Source organism: Aulonocara sp. 'chitande type north' Nkhata Bay, linkage group LG14 (assembly GCF_057382095.1).
Source record: "Aulonocara sp. 'chitande type north' Nkhata Bay isolate Kocher_YH1m ecotype deep benthic linkage group LG14, A_spYH_male_GT1.1, whole genome shotgun sequence".
Lineage (NCBI taxonomy): Eukaryota > Metazoa > Chordata > Actinopteri > Cichliformes > Cichlidae > Aulonocara > Aulonocara sp. 'chitande type north' Nkhata Bay.
Window position 1 is genome coordinate 38472955 of NC_141357.1, and position 20019 is coordinate 38492973.

A 20019-nucleotide genomic window follows, 5' to 3' on the forward strand; every position below is an offset into this window, starting at 1 on the left:
ACTTTGTCGTGTGTGTGTGTGTGTGTGTGTGTGTGTGTGTGTGTGTGTGTGTGTGTGTGTGTGTGTGTGTGTGTGTGTGTTTTGCCTTGTACACACATTATGAAGTCATTTTGTTTCTTTGTGTCAGTGGAGATAAAATACTTGCAGCAAAATGATGACTCTCAATTTCACAGGTATTGACTTTACAACAAGCTGCCTGCAGGCAACAACCTGCTAGCTGATTGTTGTTTGTTTAGTGGCAATCCAACACACACACACACACACACACACACACACACACACACACACACACACACACACACACACACACACACACAGGGAGAGAGAGACAAGTTGTGTATGCAAACATTCAGCCTAAGGGAATTGAATAAATATCCACAATCTGTGTGCGTGTGTCTTTCATCATCAGTGCTCATTTCTTTGAACATACATCATCTTGATGCACCTGGACAGATCATCAGGAATGTTTGGGTGTAATTTGTTCTCCATGAGCCAGGAAAACCAGTTGGGTTCACCTCCTCTCTTTGCCTTCCTCAGTTTGTGTGCCTGGAAGAGGAAAATAGTGGCGCAGTCTGCAGTGTGGATATGGACAATACATTCACTTTTTCTGCACAATTCAATTCAATTTTATTTATATAGCGCCAAATCACAACACAAGTCGCCTCAAGGCGCTTCATAGATACAGAGAAAAACCCAACAATCACATGACCCCCTATGAGCAGCACTTTGGCAACAGTGGGAAGGAAAAACTCCCTTTTGAGATTGATTGGTAATTTATTTCAACATGTGAACAATATACAAGTACATTTAGAAAAGAAATAAGAGAGAAAAAAAATACTATACAAATTACATACAAAAAAACATTCTGATTAATTTACATGTTGAAAGGGAGTGGGAAGAAGTACACACTTATTTAATCCCACCCCTTTGCCATAAATTATCAGTGAATATTTAGTCAGCTTCCTTACTGATATAATTTGTAATAAAAATAGGAAGACAGGAAGAAACCTCCGGCAGAACCAGGCTCAGGGAGGGGCGGGGCCATCTGCTGTGATTGGTTGGGGTGAGAGAAGGAAGACAGGATAAAGACATGCTGTGGAAGAGAGACAGAGGTTAATAACAGATATGATTCAATGCAGAGAGGTCTGTTAACACATAGTGAGTGAGAAAGGTGTCTGGAAAGGAAAAACCCAATGCATCATGGGAATCTCCCGGCAGCCTACGTCTATTGCAGCATAACTAAGGGAGGATTCAGGGTCACCTGGTCCAGCCCTAACTATATGCTTTAGCAAAAAGGAAAGTTTGAAGCCTAATCTTAAAAGTAGAGATAGTGTCTGTCTCCTGAATCCAAACTGGAAGCTGGTTCCACAGAAGAGGGGCCTGAAAACTGAAGGCTCTGCCTCCCATTCTACTTTTAAATACTCCAGGGGAGTGCAACAGCGAGGTAATGGATGTTAAGTTATGACCGGACCTGATTATTAAAGCGTTTGCATGTGAGGAGAAGGATTATGAATCCAAATCTGGATTTAACAGGGAGCCAATGCAGAAAAGTCATTATAGGGAAAACGTGGTCTTCTAGTACAAAAACCTCATGTTTGTCTGAATATAGACGCAGAAATCTTCCAGCCAGCTCCTCCCAGGAAACCCAGTTATTGGCCATGAATGGTTAGAACACTTGAATGTGGCTTTCAGTCTCTGAGTGGTCAGTTAGATCAGTTATAATACCGCAGACATGCTGGGCTATTTTCATTATTCCACACTAGTGCACAGGGTGCTGCATTGAGAGTTGTGCGTTATTGCGACAGATTTTTGGGAATGACTGTAAAATTCAGCGTCTTCTGTTCAAGATCCAGCTGGAGAACAATTTTGTAAACGTCATACAGCGTATTGACTTTGAACAGAAAAATAATCCAGATAGTTATTTGATATGTTGTAAAGTAGTGTTATCAAAAACCCACAAAGGACACAAGTTACTCACCAGCTTTGAATGAGCATCATAATTTGGTTTAATTTTGTATTATCAGCGGTTTGTTGAGGGAGGTGTCACAGGCGGAAATGACAGATTTAAAGAAAAGAAATCTCATTTCGTCTTTTCTGTCTCCACCAAATACAGAAAATGAAGACAATAAGAAACAAATGGAGGCTGGAGGAAGATAAAGAAACAAAGTGAATTATTAAAACATGGAGTCTGTCAGCGAGCCTGTGAAGAATTCAAGAGGAACATTTGGTTTTCTGAACATTTCAAAGGAAAGTAGCAGGAGACTTTATCACTGTTTGGAGCAGAGAGACCCTGAGAGGGAGAGAGTGGTGGAGCGATTGATTATTAGCATTTCTGTCGAAAGAAAAGGTTTATCAGAGTCCGATGAGGCAAGTTTATCAATGCCTTAAATTCACAAAATCTGAGTTATGTGTTTTAGAAGAAGGGAAACGATGACTGTTGGTTTTATCGGATTTTCCAAATGAAAATGAACACAAAAGGTTGAAAGGCAGGAGACGGGGAGAGCGAGAGATCCGAGGGTAGATTAGTCCAACATACGTTTTACACATTGTGTACATGAAGGACAAAGATGTGTCATTCCACCGCGAATCAAAGAAAATGTTCTGATGGACCATTTCCAATTTGCATGAAAATTTAATGTTTGGGTTGGTTTTTTTAGCCAAAACAATTTTTGATGTATTCGACTCAAGTCTTAGGTTCTGATCCAGTTTTATGGCAAGAAAGGCTGCAGTCTCTGTGAGCGAGCTTGACTTGAAGCCGCTGGCGGATGGACAACCAGGTGAGCTGCAGGATACAGAAGAAAAATAGTCCGAGAACGTTGATTCTGTTCATCACTGAGAGAATACAGCCTACAATAAATAACACAGTTAAAGTTAGTGTCACAGGCAGGTTTTATACATCGGGGAAACCAATCAACCTCTGGCGAAGCGGATGACACAACACGGAAGAGCCACTTCATGAGGCCAGGACTCTGCAGTCTATTCACACCTACAGGCCAGTGGACACTCTTTCAATGATGAGGATGTACACATCCTGGACAGGGAGGAACGCTGGTTTGAGGGCGGAGTCAAGGAGGCCATTTACGTGAAAAGGGAAAGACCATCTCTGAATGGAGGAGGGGCCTCTGTCAGTGACGTTTTTCCCACTGAAAACGCTACGTCCACATGAACAGAATCACAGGCACATAGTGAGGGCCTTATAACATGAGTGCAAAAATGTTACATATGTGCACTACAAATCCAACAAAACCCGCTGTAATCTTTATTATATAAACATTAGCTGCTTCTGTAAGCTAGCTTTCACTGGATCAGCCCATAACAAGCAGGTTTGGCACATGGTGGACGGGCTGCTGCGTCATACAGAGCCAAGACTAGAAAAAAGTGCCGCAGCCTGAGCAGTCGTTTCACTGGGATTACTGGAACATACACTGACACCATCGTTTGAAACTGTGGCCATGTTTAATATGAACCTTAGATATTTGATAGATCATTTTAAAAAGGGAGGATTTGGTTGAGGATATGTAAGATTTGGTTCAAAACTTTAACACAGTCACTGAGTAGCTGAGAGGGCATCTTCAGACAGAGCCATTGATTCATCTTGTTTATAATCTTCTGCGGATTAAAGACCGACGGCCCGGCCCACACTGGGTCCCCGTTCAGGCAGGGAGGTGGGCGAGGCTGACCTCACATACAGGACACACAGTGCTTCTTCTCTGCTTGGGTTCTTTATCTCGAGTGTGAGAACAATAACGGCGGTCTTGCTAAGAACTTTTAAAAGTTACAGCCTGTGGTTTGGTGTTAGCTAGCAAGCTGCACAAACTCATGCATGTTCCTCACAACCCTAGCCACACAGTTTCCTGCCCTGTTTGCTTTTTTACGTTAACACAAAACCAGATTTCTGACAGAAATGTGTGTAGATGCATGTTTAATCAGTACAGCTCTATCACACTTCAGCAGGTGTGGTTGAGCCACCAGATGAGCCCTCATTCCAACTGGATCAGTACTTGGAAGAAAGAGACTCCCCATCTGCTGCCTCTGACACTCCCGAACAGCCGGAGGAGCATCCATGTGTCTCGGGGCTCTTATTTCTCAATAAACACCTACTGCAGGTTTCCTCTGAAGCTCCAACCACCCAAATTAGAGTTATTCATTTCAGGAATAAAACAATCTTCCTTCTCAGCCCCGGCTAACGCCTCTTTGCTCTCGACAGCTTCCTCGGGCACTGAAATGGGACCCATGATGAAAGATATGCTGACCCTTCTACACGAGCATCAATCTGCCTTGTTATCTCGACCGCTGTGTGCCTCCTGAAGGAAAAGTAATATCTAACCGCTCGTACTGGAAAAAGCTGCTACTAAAGCACTTTTCTGTTCATCTGCCTCAACACTCATATCCCCAGTACTGACTTCTGGGTCCCTATTTCCCCCCAATTTTCCAAAAATACTCATCTGCAGGGAACTCATTTGAACAACTTTGCAGAAAAGAGCAAAGAAGAAACAGAATCTGTCACCAAGTTTAAAGAGAAGAACTACGTACTTGGACCACTTTCCTACACTTTTCCCCAATCAAATCAGTAATACATCAAGTTTTTGCATCAAAGGAAAAGAATCTAGTTCTAATCCAGTACAGCCTCGGGTTTATAAGGTTATTTCTCTCTGATGCCCTTTGGGATTCCTTACAATGATGCATCCTTTAAAACTATCTCCTGTATAAATTCTGAAATTATGGTCAACAAAGGCGCCCCACTCTGATGGTACTGATTCTACAGGGTCGGGTCCCCAGTGCTCTTGTTTGACTGCTCAACTACTTTTAGCAGTAATTAAGGCAAAAGATTAAAATACAACCATGGGGGTATTAGTATTTTTTCAGCGAATCCACTAAATAAAATGGTAACTACATCCTCCCTTCCAAATCCAACAGCTAAGGCAGGGGTGGAGAACCCCAGGCCTCAAGAATGTGAGGCATTCACACTATTAGGACACATCTGAAACCTGCAGGACACCAGCCCTTGAGGCCTGGAGTTCCCTCACCCCTAATTTAAGGCCTCAGTGTCACAAGCCTAGGTGCTGCTTGGTAACCACTGGTCACTAGGGAATAATGACCTTAACTGGTAGCTACACAGAAACCCTCTTTGACTGGTGTGGTCAATAGCAAACAGTCATCGTCACCTGTGGTTTGTATGGAAGATGTTGACTTGTCTACAAACACTCTCCAACTGCTCGCCAAGAAACTACAATTCAAACAAGAAATGGAGAGCGTTCGCCTTCAATGTAAAACTAACAACTAACAAACTAAAGAAGGACTCATCCAGGCTGGAAAAACTAATCAGGAAGGCTAGCTCTGTGGTCGGCATGAAGCTGGACACTCTGGTGACAGTGGCAGAGAAAAGGACATTAAAGAAACTGATGGACATTATGGACAATGCTGGGCATCCTCTGCACACGGCCATAAACAACCAGAGGAGTCTGTTCAGTGACAGGTTGCTTCTCACAAAGACAAGAACCAACAGACTTAAAAACTCCTTTGTCCCACACGCCATCAGACTGTTTAACTCCTCTCTGGAGGGGAGAGGGAGGGGAAACAGGAGGACAAAGGAGGGGGGAACAACTAAGCTGTAGTGCCTCTTCACTGTGGAATACTTTTTGTTAATATCTAACGATGCAATAGACTCACAATACTTGAAATGTGCAATTCCCTTGTATTCTTACTCCTATTTATTCTATTTTCCTTTTGTACACTGTATTTATATATGTCTCTGTAGTTACATATGTGTATATATGGTATATTTCTGCTCACATTCTGTAACTTCTGTCGGTGCTGTGCTATTGGAAACCAAATTTCCCAGAGGAACCCACCCGAGGGATTAATAAAGTTTTATCTAATCTAATCTAACATGATCCAGAGGACACAGCTTTTACTTTGAAGGTCACACTCTCCATTTCCTGTTTGAGTTGTACTTTTCACAGTTTCACTAACACTTGGTGAGTAGTTTGCAAGTATTTGCAGACAAGACATAAAAGCACAGCAACCTGTCAACAGCCAGTTTAACTCTACTGATACCCAGCAACCAGTGGTTGCCAGGGTCACTGACTGGTCTGTAGGTTTAAGTGGATGCAGTTTTAACAATTATTTTCACAGCAACTGTTTTTGGCTTCTGTAGAAACCCTTTCATTATCCAATTGAGCTCCGTAGAATCTTCTACAAATGTTTCAGAGGAAGCTGATTGATCATTCACCTGCGCTTTTGTGCACATTGATTTATTATCGGGAAAAGAAGCTAACGTGCTGCATGTCTGTACACGCTCTGTAAGGACCTCCCTGAAAATTAAAAACTGTTTGAGAATATATGAATGTTCACTGACTGAAAACTGAATCTGTGGTTACAGCAGTCACATCTGCCATTTACCGATGCGTGCAGTAAGGTCTGTACTGGTACCAGTGCTCCATCACTGCTGAATGCTGACCCACTAAGCCATCTCCCAATCTCCTACAAAACACTGGATCCGTGTTTTCAGATATGTGGGAGTTAAAATTCTCCTCTAATCCAGCTGCTAGCTATTTGGAGTCGAGTACCGGGGTAGATGAATGTTGTGGGTTTGCGGCCCTTCTCTAGAAAGGGGAAACAGGAAACCGGTGTTGAGACTCACTGCTTCTGTTTTTTTAAAATAATCTACTCATCATTGGAAGGAGGATCCATTTTTAATCAGGTCATGTGTGCACTGGGAACCTGTTTCTGTGTGGGTCTCAGAAGGAAAAGCTCACTGTGCAATTAGGAAGCAGCCAGCCTGGTGGAAGCATGGAGGACCTGGAGAGGAGGAACATTCCCAGGAGGAAGGTCTCTCCCCGCTAACGCTGGGCCTTGTGTTAGCGGAGTGTTACAGTGGTTGAAAACTTTTTCTTAACAAGATGCAAGACTGATGATGTCATTCCTCTGAGTGACCCACCTTTTCTCGTCTATAACCAAGCTGATCTGATAACTCCGTGGTGTCCTGGGCTTCCCACTCCCAGCCCACTAATCCACCTGGAAAAGATCAATTCTTGTGTAGCATAACTCCAGTGTGAGAGGAGTGGTTTTCTTCTGGTCACTGTTAGAACTTATTTCCTTCTTATATCAAGGCAGATTTTTGCAGATGGCCTCCTCGCCTCGATCCTGGTTCTGACGGAGGTTTTCCTTCCCACTGTTGACACGTGGAGGGTTAGTTTTCTCTGCATTACTGTAGGGTCTGAACTGATTTGAATATTCAGGCTCTAACAGACAGATCTCTGATGAATAAATACAAGGACAGCAGTGGTCCACACTTATAATGCAAAGAAACAAAGGTCAAAATAAACGGTTCAGCATAATTGATTTCAAACACCTGACGTTGTTGCCGTCTGTAATCTGGTGACATCCAGGTGAGATCGTACTGAACACAGCCTGAAAACTAAAAGACTACCGCTCGAGTTTTATTGTAGTTCAGTGATGAGTCCATGTGTTTCTTTTTATTTCTGCTTCAGACTCTCTGCTGTTCTTCTTCCTCCCACTCCCTCTGCCCGGATCATCTGTTAAATCTTCTCTAGTTCAACAACTTCGTCCTTAAAAACTTTTTGCTTGAACTTTGTGCTGCATACTGTAGACATGGATGTCAAACACACAGTACCAGACCAGCACAGGGCCTCATCTGCCCGCCTGGAAGCTGCCAAAAAACTAAAATTCCAAAGAAGGTGATAAAGTTCGGTTAGTTTTAAATCGTCTTACTGACAAAGATGATAGCCTGCCATACACTAAAGTAAAAGACAAGTCATTATATGATAGAGTTCTTTTGTTTGTTTTTTTATTGACAATATTTCATTAAATAATAAAGCCTCTATTTCTTGCAGCTGGTCCACAGTATTATAAAAAAAAATTGAGAGAAGTTGTGTTTTGGGCAACGAGCTGACTGGGATTTTTCTGTAGCTCTACAAATTTCATCCTTAATCTTTTTTTACAGGTTATTAAGCCAGATTAGATCAAATTGGGCTTCATGTGGCCCACAGTGTAAAACAAGTTTGATGTCCTGCTACAGACTGAATATTCAGGACAGTCACATCCACGCTCGCTGCTTTCTGATCTCCACATTTTCAAGATTTGTTGTTTTGGAGAATGCAAAGACAAACACCAGCTGATTAGTGATGAGCAACAGAATTACAAAATGCAAGAATTTCACCGACTGAAACTGAAGCAGACGTCTCAGTCGGTCTCCTCTGCAGAGCCAGCTGTACGTCACCTATTTAAAAGATAAAAGCTGTTTTCTATAGTTGGCTGTAAATATTTATTTCTGCTGTAAAGTTAAATATTTTAACATGTTAACGTTTAACGAGCAATTTTTTTACTCATTTATAGATTTTATTTTATTGACCTGGTTCTGTTGGATGTTTCTTGAATTTCTTGTTTTGTTTGTTCTTTGCTTTCATTCATTTTGGATTTTTTGGTCCATCAACTCTACTTGTGGCCGACATTATTTTACATCTATACCACTTAAAAAGCCGCAGTAGGTGTTTTGTTCTGGTACAGCAGCAGTTTGAAAAACTGAGTGGACACCAGAATAAACTATAATCACACGGAGAATGAAAACCAGTATAAGCAAAGAAGTTTGGTGTTAGTGGAATAAACTCTTGCAGAAGAGAGAATCACTTCTTCGTGCAAAGGCCACGACGGCTGACGAGAAATTTAGCAGAGATGTTTGACTGCCTGGAACATTCATCAAGCATAGATTCAGTGCTGATGTGTGACTGAGCCTTTAAAGTGATGGTTAAGGTGGAAGCTCGGTCTTTATTTTCCAGAAAATGGAAGAGTAATAATACTGCTACAAGACAGTTTATTAATATTGTTTATCAACTCAACTCTATTCACTGGTTTATGTCAAGGAGAAAATCGAGTAAAGGTTTCAACAGTCCCTGGGAATGCAAAGTTTAAAGAAAGCAGGATTTTGAACTACATTAAATAAGATTTACAGCACCTGCCAACAACCGGCTGGAAATGCAGACATTCAGATGTTTAAATCTTTGTAGCTGGGATTTAAATCCACAATAACTCCATAGGAAACATCTAAATACTGGGCACGACTGACACTGCGCTGTTATCTAAATTAAATCTGGGCTAGAAGAATAGTTGATAGTAGACGTCTAACAGGAAGTGAGCTTTGGCACGAGGAGGCTCAAGTTCTCCCCTGTTTAAGCTGCAGCTGTGCTGCTGATGCCTCCCAGTTCCACCTTTTAAATGACAGGTAAAGGTGAGAACCACCCCACAGCGAAAACACTGTGGGCACCGTCTCTACAGCGTTAACGTGCCCTGACACAGGAAGTAAAGCCTTCCTTTTTGCAACTTCCTAACCTTTGCATCTAAAGTGGGAATCAGTGGAATAATCAGAAAGCTCATTATTCCACAGAGACGGTCACTTCTGATTGAACAACTTCAATCGTGTGTTGGTTTTTCTCCGTCTTAAAAAGGCATCTGACACATTAAACCATGACATGAACTTTCTAAGCTTACTGCAGGATTTTATTAGAAAAAATAAGTTTAAATCGTATCTAATTGGGATACGTGGTGTTGTTCTCCAATAATGAAAAGTAACCTCTGACAGGTGTTCCACAGGGTTCTGTCCTCAGCCCACTTCTGCTTGTTATAAGCAGTTATAAATATAAATGGACTACAGCCACGTCCTGGTGCAGGTTTACAGAGGGGACACCCAGCATTTAGAAAACAGACTTTAAGCAGCTTGGAAAGAAAAGTGACTGGATTTCTTAAAGTTTCTTGAAGTTGATCTTTGCTCAGCGACGGCCTTCTTTTCTTGTATCGTGAGGTTAGATGGAGGAACTTTTGTAGTGGAGAGGGTGGGTGAAACCTTCACCCTGATTCGCTGCTTCGGGTTGTTACTTTATTAATCCTTATGGCGGTTTCCGTGGCTGTGATGTCATCCACTACGGGCAGCTGTTGTGGAGAAATGGCAAAAACTGAGTCGTTTGGCTGGCATCTCCTGTTCAGCTTCAGTGAGAGTCCTGCCTGAAAAGTTCGTCACCCATTTTTCCTGACTGTCCTCGGCTGTGACGTCTTCCTGTTCTTGTTTGTATTGTCTAGACTGGGAAATATAAGTTTGTGTTAGGGAAGTATGGAATTTTTGGAGTTGTCTTACTTTTCCTTAAATGTGAGCTTAGCCTTGTCCACAAACCCAAAAATGTCTTCTAACATAGGAGAGAGTATGGGTTTGAGTTCCTGCAGAATCTGATCTTGTTGTGGAGTGCATCTATAGTGACCCGTCCCATCCTTTCACCTAGAAGTTGGTTTTGTGCTCTCCACAGAAACAACGCCATTCTGTGTCGCCTCACCGTGGATCCAAGGTGCAAACTCTTGGAAATAAGTCTGCTTTGTGTGCATCTTAGGTGGAAACGGAGATGGTTTCTATAATCTGCTAGTTTCCTTGATTCTTGATTTTCATACTCCAGTCGAAGGGTGTTCCTCCCTAAGTGCAAGGCACGGTACTCTAAAGAGCCTCGAAAGAAAAGCGACTGGACTTCTTAACGTTTTGTGAAACTTTGCTTTTCTCCGTCCTTAAAACAGGCAAATAAGTTAAAGATTCACGTGTGAGCCACAGCACAAGTTACAGAGCTACAATATCTGATTTATGTTAGTTTCAGGAAGCACACAAAGAAGGTGCCCAGGCTGCAAAAGTACATTTATAAAGATATAAGAGACTCTGTCAGCTCACATTTGTTTTTCCCATTTACATTATGATGCGGTGTCACGGTCACCTGCAGCAGTTAATCCTCCTGTAATGGTTTACAGTCAGGAAACTTTGGATACTGTTGGGTTGCACATTTGCAATTTTATAGCTTTGTTCAATAAAAGGCGGAGCTTCTATTGAAAACTGCACGGCTGCTTAGACCCTGACTGGGTTAAAGGGAACCAGTTTGTGAATCAGTCGTTAATATCTGCTGCCTCCTGTTTTAGGTACTTTATTATGCTGCACGCTCTGGGTGTGTTGTTTGTGTCTACAGTGAAGTTTATCTGATTTTGTGCATGAATGCATTCTGTAAGCAGATTACACAGATTACCAAAAGAGAACTGTTTGTTTTTAATGAGGGAAAGAGATTCAGTTCATCTATTGGTCAATTACAGCTAAAGTTTCATCAGCAGCAGCGAAATTCAGCAGTAACCCCCAAAAAAAGGTTCCTTCTGCTCAACAATTTATCCTAATTTACTACAGACATGAAGCACCTGTCCCACCTGTCCCCAGGTGTTGCTCCTCTGGTGTTTCAGGAAACTGAAATGGAGCCAGTCTGAGTTTAAGAGCGCCGTGACTCTTGAGCCTGGCTCTGGAGATCAGATGCAGGGTTAGTGTTCTCCTCTCATGTCCACACAGGAAGCAGAATTATCAAACTGCAGATCGTGTCCTTGCACCACGTAGTGTATCATCTCCTGTAAATGCGCTCGGTCACTCTGGGTTTGTGTGGAAATGTTCGCGGCGGTTGTGAGACTACAGCAGCTCAGCACCTTTAGAAATGCTGATTATTACAGTGTGGAAAACTTTTAGAATTTGACACAAATAAAACTAGAAAAAGGGAAAACAACAAAACAGGATTTAGGCACATAAATAAAATTGAGCTCTGGGCCTAAATCTGCGTGTGCTCGAGTCACCAGTGGAAAGCAGCTTTTGTGTGCAGCAAACAGGAACACCCACCAGAAAGACTCCCGACTGATGAGAAGCTCCTCGCACTGCTCAAACCTGTCCTTTCTCCCTCTGGGTTTCAGAAGTGCGAGGCGGGATGATGTCGGTGGTGATGGTGGGCCAGCTGCCCGCTGCTGGCCTTGTCTCTCAGCATGGTTAGTGCAGTGTTGGAGAAATCCCTCAGGATGTCCACGGTCTCCCGCTGGAGCTGCAGGGACTCCTGCACGAACTCATGCTGGCTCTCCACGAGCAGCTGGACCGATTGAGCCAACGTCTCCAGAGACTGAGACACCGAGGTCAGGAGCATCCTGCTGGCCCGCTGCTGCTGCAGGCTTTGAGACGCCACCTGGGCGACCTGCTCGTGTGCCCTGCGTGAGGACGCTCCAGCTGGGAGAGGGTCCGATAGGCTTGAGCCTGAGGTGGGAGCACTGCGTGGAAAGATGGAGGAGGAGGGAGGAGGCTGGCTTCGAGAAGAAGAGGAAATAGTGGCAGAGGTGACTGTTGAGAACGCGGAGGAAGCTTCAGGTGGTGGAATTGAGGTAGAAGGTCGAGGGTGAGAGGAAGCACCATTGGCTGCAGCAGGTGCAGAGGAAGATGATGGAGGAGGGAATGAAGAGGGAGCAGGGAGGGCGGAGCCAGGTCTGTTGGAGGTGCTGGGGGACCGTGATGGTGGGGGGACAGCAGAGGATGAAGCAGCTTCTGAATCAGAAGCCAAAGGAAAGCCAGAGGACGTGGAAGCCACTGAGGAGGAGGAAGGTCCGGGTGGAGGTCTGCTGGAGGAGGAGGAGTTCTGGATGGTTTGGCTCTGGCCGTTGCTGCTTCGGGAGTACGTGTAGACGGGCTTCACCCTCATCAGGGCGTTATCGGGCAGAGGATCGAGGGAGGTGGGGGGTGGCCGGACGGAGGAAGGGTAGGAGAACATGGAGTCGTCGTTTTCATCAAAATCCATCATTTGTTCTGTGAAGGACAAACGCCACAGGAGGATCAGTTTATTCTTTAAAGGAGCAGCACTGAAACATGCAGGGTGATGCAAACTCTCATTACTGTCATTGATGCTGTCACCAGATTAAAACGAGGACAGAAGAAACCGCACCGTTGAGATGTTTACATCGTGTTTCTACACGCAGTAAACCATCTTTGTTTCTCCACATTTTACAGGAATTTCTAAGAAACGCACAAATCTAGAAGATGAATGTTCAGGGTTTTCATTTCTTATTCCTCACTTCACTGCCTCCATCAGATTATGGCCGAGGCTCAGGTATGACATTCATGCTTGTGCCAAATGAAAGCAGGAAGTTTACAGGACCTCACAACATTTTCAAACACCCACGTCATGCCTGATTCATATTCATTTAATGCACATTATGTATGATTTTTAACACTTGCAGCCAAACGTTGGACTGCATGGTTTAAAAAATAAGTATCAACAGTGTCCTTACCTCCATCGTCACCCAGGTCAAAGTCAGACGAGGAGTGGAAAGGATCTCCTGCAAAAACATGAGAACGTCATGAAAATGTCCAAGAAGGCCTCAAGAAGGCTTTGACATCTGAACTGGATATAAGAACTTTTTTTTCTCTTCTTAAACAATCGATTTGTACGTCGGTGACGATGGGAGATCAGTCTCACAACCAACCGTTTCATATTTATATTAAATGTAAAACAGGACCCTGAAGCTCCATGGTTTACACTTCAGAGTCTGGTCCAAATAACCCTCGATCGAGCTGCCAGAGCTTTTTCTTTACTCACCACCAAGTTCTTTTTCAGGTGAGGAGAGAGGTGAAATTTCAAAAGAGGGTCCTCCTGATAAAGTGTGAGTGCCGTCTGTCAGACTGAGGTAGGAGTAGGGGGAACTGCTGGAGGGTAGCCCTTTACTGCACATCTTTGAGAAGTCGTCGTCTTCTCCCAGGTCCAGGTCGCTGTCGCCGTCTGAAAACCAACACATGAAATCTGAGTAAATTCTGATACTCTGACTGGACGGATCCTCATAGATATATCTGATGCCTTTTTTTAAATATCACTGTAACCTCCTCTCTCAGTTTTACACTGACCACGCTAACAATGCAGCACCATCCTGCAAAGTGAAATGCCTTTGAGAGGCAGCGGACAGAGCGCATCTGCTGATTGGCTGCCAGTAATGTGATCAGCTTCCAGCTGCAGCAGCAAAGAATACATCAGACAGATTACTTAGTTCAGGAAGTCAGTTTGTGCATGCAGTGTTTTCCTTAGCCTCTAGGGGCAGTGCTGAGTACAACGCTTCTCTAGACTTTCAGCACTTGACCCAGGAAGTACACAGCCCCCGGCAGGCTGATAAAAACACAACAGATCACCTCACTAGCAGGTGCTGGGTCACTGACAGCTGAGTGGCACAGTGAGAAAAACCAGGAGAAACCTGTGAAGTCGAGACAAACTTCTGAAAAACAAACAAAAATGAGGTCTGGTTGAAACGCCAACGCGTGCAGTGACATGACGGCAGCTTGGGGTGAGACTAATCTCTGAAGAACATCAGCCTTTTATGAGGTAAAAAGGACTATTACATTAAAGAATTTATAAAGCAGTGAAGTGAAACTAAACTAACACGTGTTTTCATCACGGGCTGGATGGCATCATCTTGTTTCCTTTCCTAAAGGATGGATTTTAGTGCATCCTTTGCGAAAGGAGGCAGCAGTGAAGCGCCTTTCCTTCGGATTTGGAGAGTTGAACAGCTGTAATTGTGGCTGAAACTCTGATACTTCTGGGTCACTTCACTCACTTAGAAACCTTCCCAAGAAAGAAAATGGACAATCTGAAAAAACCCTGTGTTGCTCTATGCCTCGCCTCACCTCCTCTAGGACTCATCATCAGTATCTTATGGACCATCCTCTCCACGGGGCCCAGTTTCTTCTTCCTCAGGGTTGTGCCGTTGGGACCCCGCAGCGCTGCAATGCGTCGCTTCCCATCACATTTGAGGTCTGCCCATTTCTTCATGATCTGACGCACCTGAGTGGAAACAAAACCTTTGAGGAGTGCTGAGTGACATATCGCATCCATCACACTGCCTGCAACTGCTGCAAGTTCTTAAACTACTGTCGACAATCCGCCGGTCGTTTATGAAGCACAAACGATAAAAAAAATAAATCTATCGCATCCTGAAGTGAAGACTTTCAGCTTATGTGATTGTTAAGTTTGGTATGAGTATAACTGCAAAGGTTTTATACAGCCTTTGTGTTCAAACAGCAGAGGGCAGCATGGTGTGGCAGGACTGAATGGCCTTATCTATTAATTCGCTCATCTGGGAGAACTGATTCTTTTTACATGACTTTGAATAAATTAATAACGTAATGCAGAAAAACAAAACGTTGAAGGACAGATCAGGGCTTCTCTGAACTGTGCCAACTTCACAAATCATCTTTCGAAGGACTTTCTGGAGCTGAGAATGATGTAAAACAAACCTCTCTGTGATTCTCTCCCAGACCGTTGATCTGATTGGTGATCTCGACCCACGTCTGTTTCTTCGTTTCAGCCGACACACCTTGGTTAAACTTCCCTACAGAGAGAACGAATCAGTCTCAAGTATTAAAGCACAGCAGTGCTGTAAAAGGTGACCCACGTGCTCCCTCTGCTGGTAAGGATCTTTAAAAGCACAGTGCACTAAAAACAGAGAGAGGGCAGACTGACCAGTAAAACATCCTGTAACTTCACAATAAAATCAAATGTTATGTTTGACATCTGACTGATTGTATCAGTGGTGTCAGGGGTTCCTGAACTAAACAATATTAAAAAATGTCCCTCTGTGTTTTAACTGCCCAAACGCCGTGATGACAAAAACAAAAGGATGGAGGGATTCTGACTGCAGCCTCTCTGAGCAGGACGACAGAGCAGCATCAGAAGCAGCTCTCCACCTGCTGCCAGTCGGCTGGAGTGCATTTTGCAGCAGAATACAGATCACTGTCACCAAATGCAGCTCAAGGTGGCGAAGCTGGCATCCATCAGCCTATGTGATGAGAGATTTGAGGAGCTCAACACTCGCATGATAAACACGACCAACAGGACGGTCAGTAGGTCGTACCAGAATGGCCTCAACGGCACACGTTTTATTACGAACAGCTCCTCAAAGACTTTCCTCCTAAATAGAAAAGAACTAATCTACTTTTTTATTCCTACTCACTGAGGATGATGTATCTGTTCCTCTTCACCGCCTCCAGCAGCAGCTTGACCTCAGTGAAGGAGAACCTCGTTTTGGCTTTCAATGCTCCTTTTACTCCTCCCACCCTCAGTTCCTCATCGTCCTCACGCCACGTGGCTGACATGGCTCCACCGCTGCCTCGGACGGCCCACTAAAACAGAGACCGAGTCCAAATTCACCGCCCTCCACGACTAGCTGATCCTAATCCAGCTGCCAGTCGGGACTAGACACGCCTGGCTGACTGCACAGGACCTGCAGAAAAAACACAAAGGAAAAAACGATGAAAGAAAAGAAATATGGAGGATAAAATGAATTATAAGCAGGCAGAAATAGCATCTCTGCTTCATAAGCATACAAAATATTTCCCTCCGTTTAAAAACTATTCCTTATTATTGCTCTAAATAAGCTCCTTAATAAGCTTTTGTGCAGATCAAAGTTTATCTTTTCATTTTATACAAAATACCTTTAAATTTCAGCATAAACAGATGAGTACATTTTGACTAATGTGAGATTTAATCCATGTAAGATAATAACATCATTGAGTTACACTCAACAGTCTCCTAACCCTCGCTCTTATTCTGAAAATTCAGTCATTGCTAATCAGCTAGTTGTGCTGCTTCCTGTCTCATATTTTCCCATGCTGTGATGCAGGCCTGGGTCGGATGGACTCCATGACTCGATTTGACTGATCAGATTTACACTGCAAACGAGCACCACCTAAATGTGCATGTGGTCATCAAAGTAACGTGGCTGAAAGTCTTGTGATGTCATGTTTATATAACACAAACACAAAAAGAGGATTTCGAGGTGATGCTACACCTGCTGCTCAGTCTCTGGCTTTCTGTCAGACTCGGGGACCAGAGTGTTGGATGTTGTGTGGCTATTTGTGGCCGAGATTCAAAAATAGCAGTTTTGATTTCTTTGAAGGAGACAATCTCATGACTCAGCGAGCAACGCCACAGCCTGGCCAGTCACCAGCATGCAGTCTGTCGACGTCACATTTTTGCAACTAGGGCTGGTTATCGTCAAGGATTTCCATGACCGATTCAATTCTGATTCACAAGGTGCCGATATGATTCAATTTGATTTTGACTCAGACAGTCAGAAATATTATAATTCTGATCATTTATCCGTACATCCATATTTTATATCTATGTATAAAAACAAGGCTGACACTGTGAGACTTCATCAGAGGTGTGAGCAGATGCCTTTGTGTCAAAGTAACTGAGGATAAAACACAAAAACATGAAGCAGATTTTCCTGTCCTGGCTTTTTATAGCAGAAAACCTTAAAATATTCTGCAGTAGAAAAAAAAACTGAAGAAAACCATGAATCAACATCTGAACATGACCTGATGCTGCTGAAGTGAAGCAGAGCAAAGTTACAGAGGTTTGATGAGAGACACAACTGAGGGTTTTGCAATTTGACATCATTTGTAAAAGTTTACATTTCTTTAGGATCGAACACAAACGAGGCTTCTTGTCGGAGGTCACGTGTGGCAGACAGCGCTGTACACAACGGTAGACTGGTGTGTAGTAAGCTAGCGAATAATCCAGAAAACAGATTTTTGATGCTAAACTGGTCTCTGAGTACAGAGAGAGAGAGAGAGAGAGAGAGAGAGAGCTGTGCAGGAAGTGTAATTTTATCGTGGTGGAAGCAAAACTGCCAAAACAAGAGTGTATCCATGACGATGTTTCTAAACGTGAAGCGGTTTTGATTACCTGCTTTTTAATCGTTTGCGGTTTTAGCTGTTGGTGGTTGTTGAAATAGTTTCGTTAGCTTTAACCTGAGATTCTGGCATTTCTGGAAAAATACATTTATATTTAAGTCGACTCAGGATTTAATGAATCCATATCGCATTATTCAAACTGAAATCGATTTGAATCGGAAAATCTATTTTTTAAACCCAACCCTACTTGCAACCCCCACTGAACAGGTACTAAAAAAGTAACCAGTACCAGGTACTACTACCTAATGGAAAAACCTAACAACAGAGTTAAGACGAGTAGATACCAGCGGAAAAGAGGCGTAACTACTGTCTTGGATCACGGGAAGTGATAGCAGTCCCATTCCTCCAAGCTTTGTATGTTAATGGCCAGCCAAGTATATCTGCCCACTCAAGTTTATAATAATAATAATAATGGAGTGGATTTATATAGCGCTTTTCAAGGCACCCAAAGCGCTTTACAATACCACTATTCATTCACTCTCACATTCATACACTGGTGGAGGCAGCTACAGTTGTAGCCACAGCTGCCCTGGGGCAGACTGACAGAAGCGAGGCTGCCATATCGCGCCATCGGCTCACTCTAGTGAGCATTTAGAGCACTGGTACACCTAATACGTTCATATTACAAGCTACCAAGCTGTGGAGTGAGTAGTTTCTGTAGGAATCTGAGCAATATTGTTTTTTTCCCCTATTGTGAGCTGTTGTTTCTTCTAAGTCTGTGAAGCCATTAAATTTCTTCAGACAAAAGAAAAAAATCAAAACATTTTTATTCACTGGACCAATTTTCTGGTCCCAGCAGCACTAACTGATCCACTGAAACAAATATATTTGAAGTGATGAATATAGAATTTGGCATTTTCTTTTTACAAGTTGTGAGACAAAACTTTCTTCATACAGTTTCATAAATATTTCATGCATGTTTCAAGTATGTTCCCAATTTTAAAAATGACTGCAGAAGCAGGTAGTCCAGTCATCCACTGGCACTTTTAAATGTACCCGCAGCTCACAATTTAAAGGTTACAAAATTATGTTCTCAAAAATCCTTCTACATACTTTCAAAAAAAAAAATACAAATTTAGCGACTGCGACGAATTCATATAAAACTGAACTTCACAGATGTTATCACCTGAGCCACAGCTGTGCAGCTGAACCGAACCTACGTCTCCTCCTTTGACACACAAGACTTCTGAGAAATGGATTTTATGTTGTGAAAACTTAATTTTAATTAGCAACACAGACAAAAAGTGCTGCATGCGTAGCAGACTGTGGACTGTTTTCAGGGTGACTGAACCATAAACAGCCAGTGCAGATTTCAGGAAAACCACCTGCAGTGTTGGACAGGGGCCGCTTTCATGGCTGTGGACGAGAACATCTCGTTTTTCCTTCAGCTCGTGTCCCCATACTGCCCCCTCCTGGCTGGACTTTAACATACACGAACACTGATAGATGACTGTTTTCCTGTCTTTCAGAAATTATTCTTTTTCTACTTTCTGAGGAAACCTAAAGACACCCACACGTGTGTGTAGGAAATTCCTCTACATACACATGTATGTGTGTATCCATATATCAAGCAGTTACAAAGTAAGTAACCATGTCAGTGCAGCTTTTATTAGTTACTTTGTTTCTTTTAGTTAATCTGTTGAATTCTGTTTACGTCACGGAGTTCGGACCGGCGCTGATTGGCTGGCTGTAAACATCCACGAGAGCGTACTAATGTTCCAGATCTCATTAAATACCTGATAAACATTGCGTTCTACCAGGCCACGTGACCCACGCGAACCAATCAGCTGCGACCGTGCTATGTCTTTGTTGAGCTCGTGCCTGATGGTTCACACGGGGAGCTGCCCACCAGACTCCTCCGCGTCTGTTAGCTACGCGGGGCTGAACCGGTGCTGCGTGAAAACGACGAAACGTGCGAATCCTGCGAATTTCCGTAACCACGAGCCGGATTATCGCGAACATTACAAGCGGAGCTGTGCAGTGTCTTTGCGCTCCAACTGTCGGTGTCAGAGCTGGAGGAGACGCCTGCTAGCTCGGCGATACGCTTTTATTTCGCACTGTAGCACGTTCGTACGCTTTGCGCGAAAACGCCGCCCGTGCGGGCTGCTATTGCGGATTCCGCGTGACGTGCAGTGTTTTTTAAAAGGCCGCATATGTTGTAAATAATTACCAGGCAAATGGCGCTGTTCTCCCCTCCTTCCTTCGTGGTTCTCCCGAAAGTTCGGAGTGACGCGAACAAGCGAATTGCGCAGACTCTATTCACGCAGCGCGTGTGGTTTTTTTCCTTCTTCTTCCTCGAACGCGCAACATTTTCAGGCCGCTGCGCGCCCCCATGTGCCGCAGAAGCGTATGCACCAGTCACTCCCATTCCCAACACACCAGTCACCAAACTCACGAAGTCTCCACGTTCAGCCACACGGTGAATATTTAATGACTACCATCACCCT

The 20019-nt window shown here is 43.5% G+C and overlaps 1 protein-coding gene across 2 annotated transcripts; it reads right to left on the reverse strand.

Annotated features, from left to right (window-relative positions):
* Positions 1–623: 623 nt before the first annotated feature.
* Positions 624–19954, reverse strand: LOC147315223 (uncharacterized). Of its 2 annotated transcripts, XR_015124770.1 has the most exons (8): positions 19743–19954; positions 15826–16095; positions 15110–15204; positions 14501–14657; positions 13428–13607; positions 13120–13167; positions 11693–12637; positions 624–1093 (listed from the first exon to the last, which is right to left on the reverse strand). XR_015124770.1 is itself a non-coding variant. In XM_086262479.1 (7 exons), the coding sequence occupies exons 2-7, from the start codon at positions 15965–15967 to the stop codon at positions 11760–11762; spliced, it is 1500 nt and encodes a 499-aa protein (XP_086118605.1). In that variant the 5' UTR covers positions 15968–16095; positions 19743–19953; the 3' UTR covers positions 1102–11759. The 2 variants fall into 2 exon arrangements, 1 of the variants encoding a protein (XP_086118605.1); XM_086262479.1 differs by lacking the exon at positions 624–1093 and having other exon boundaries at positions 1102–12637; positions 19743–19953.
* Positions 19955–20019: the final 65 nt, after the last annotated feature.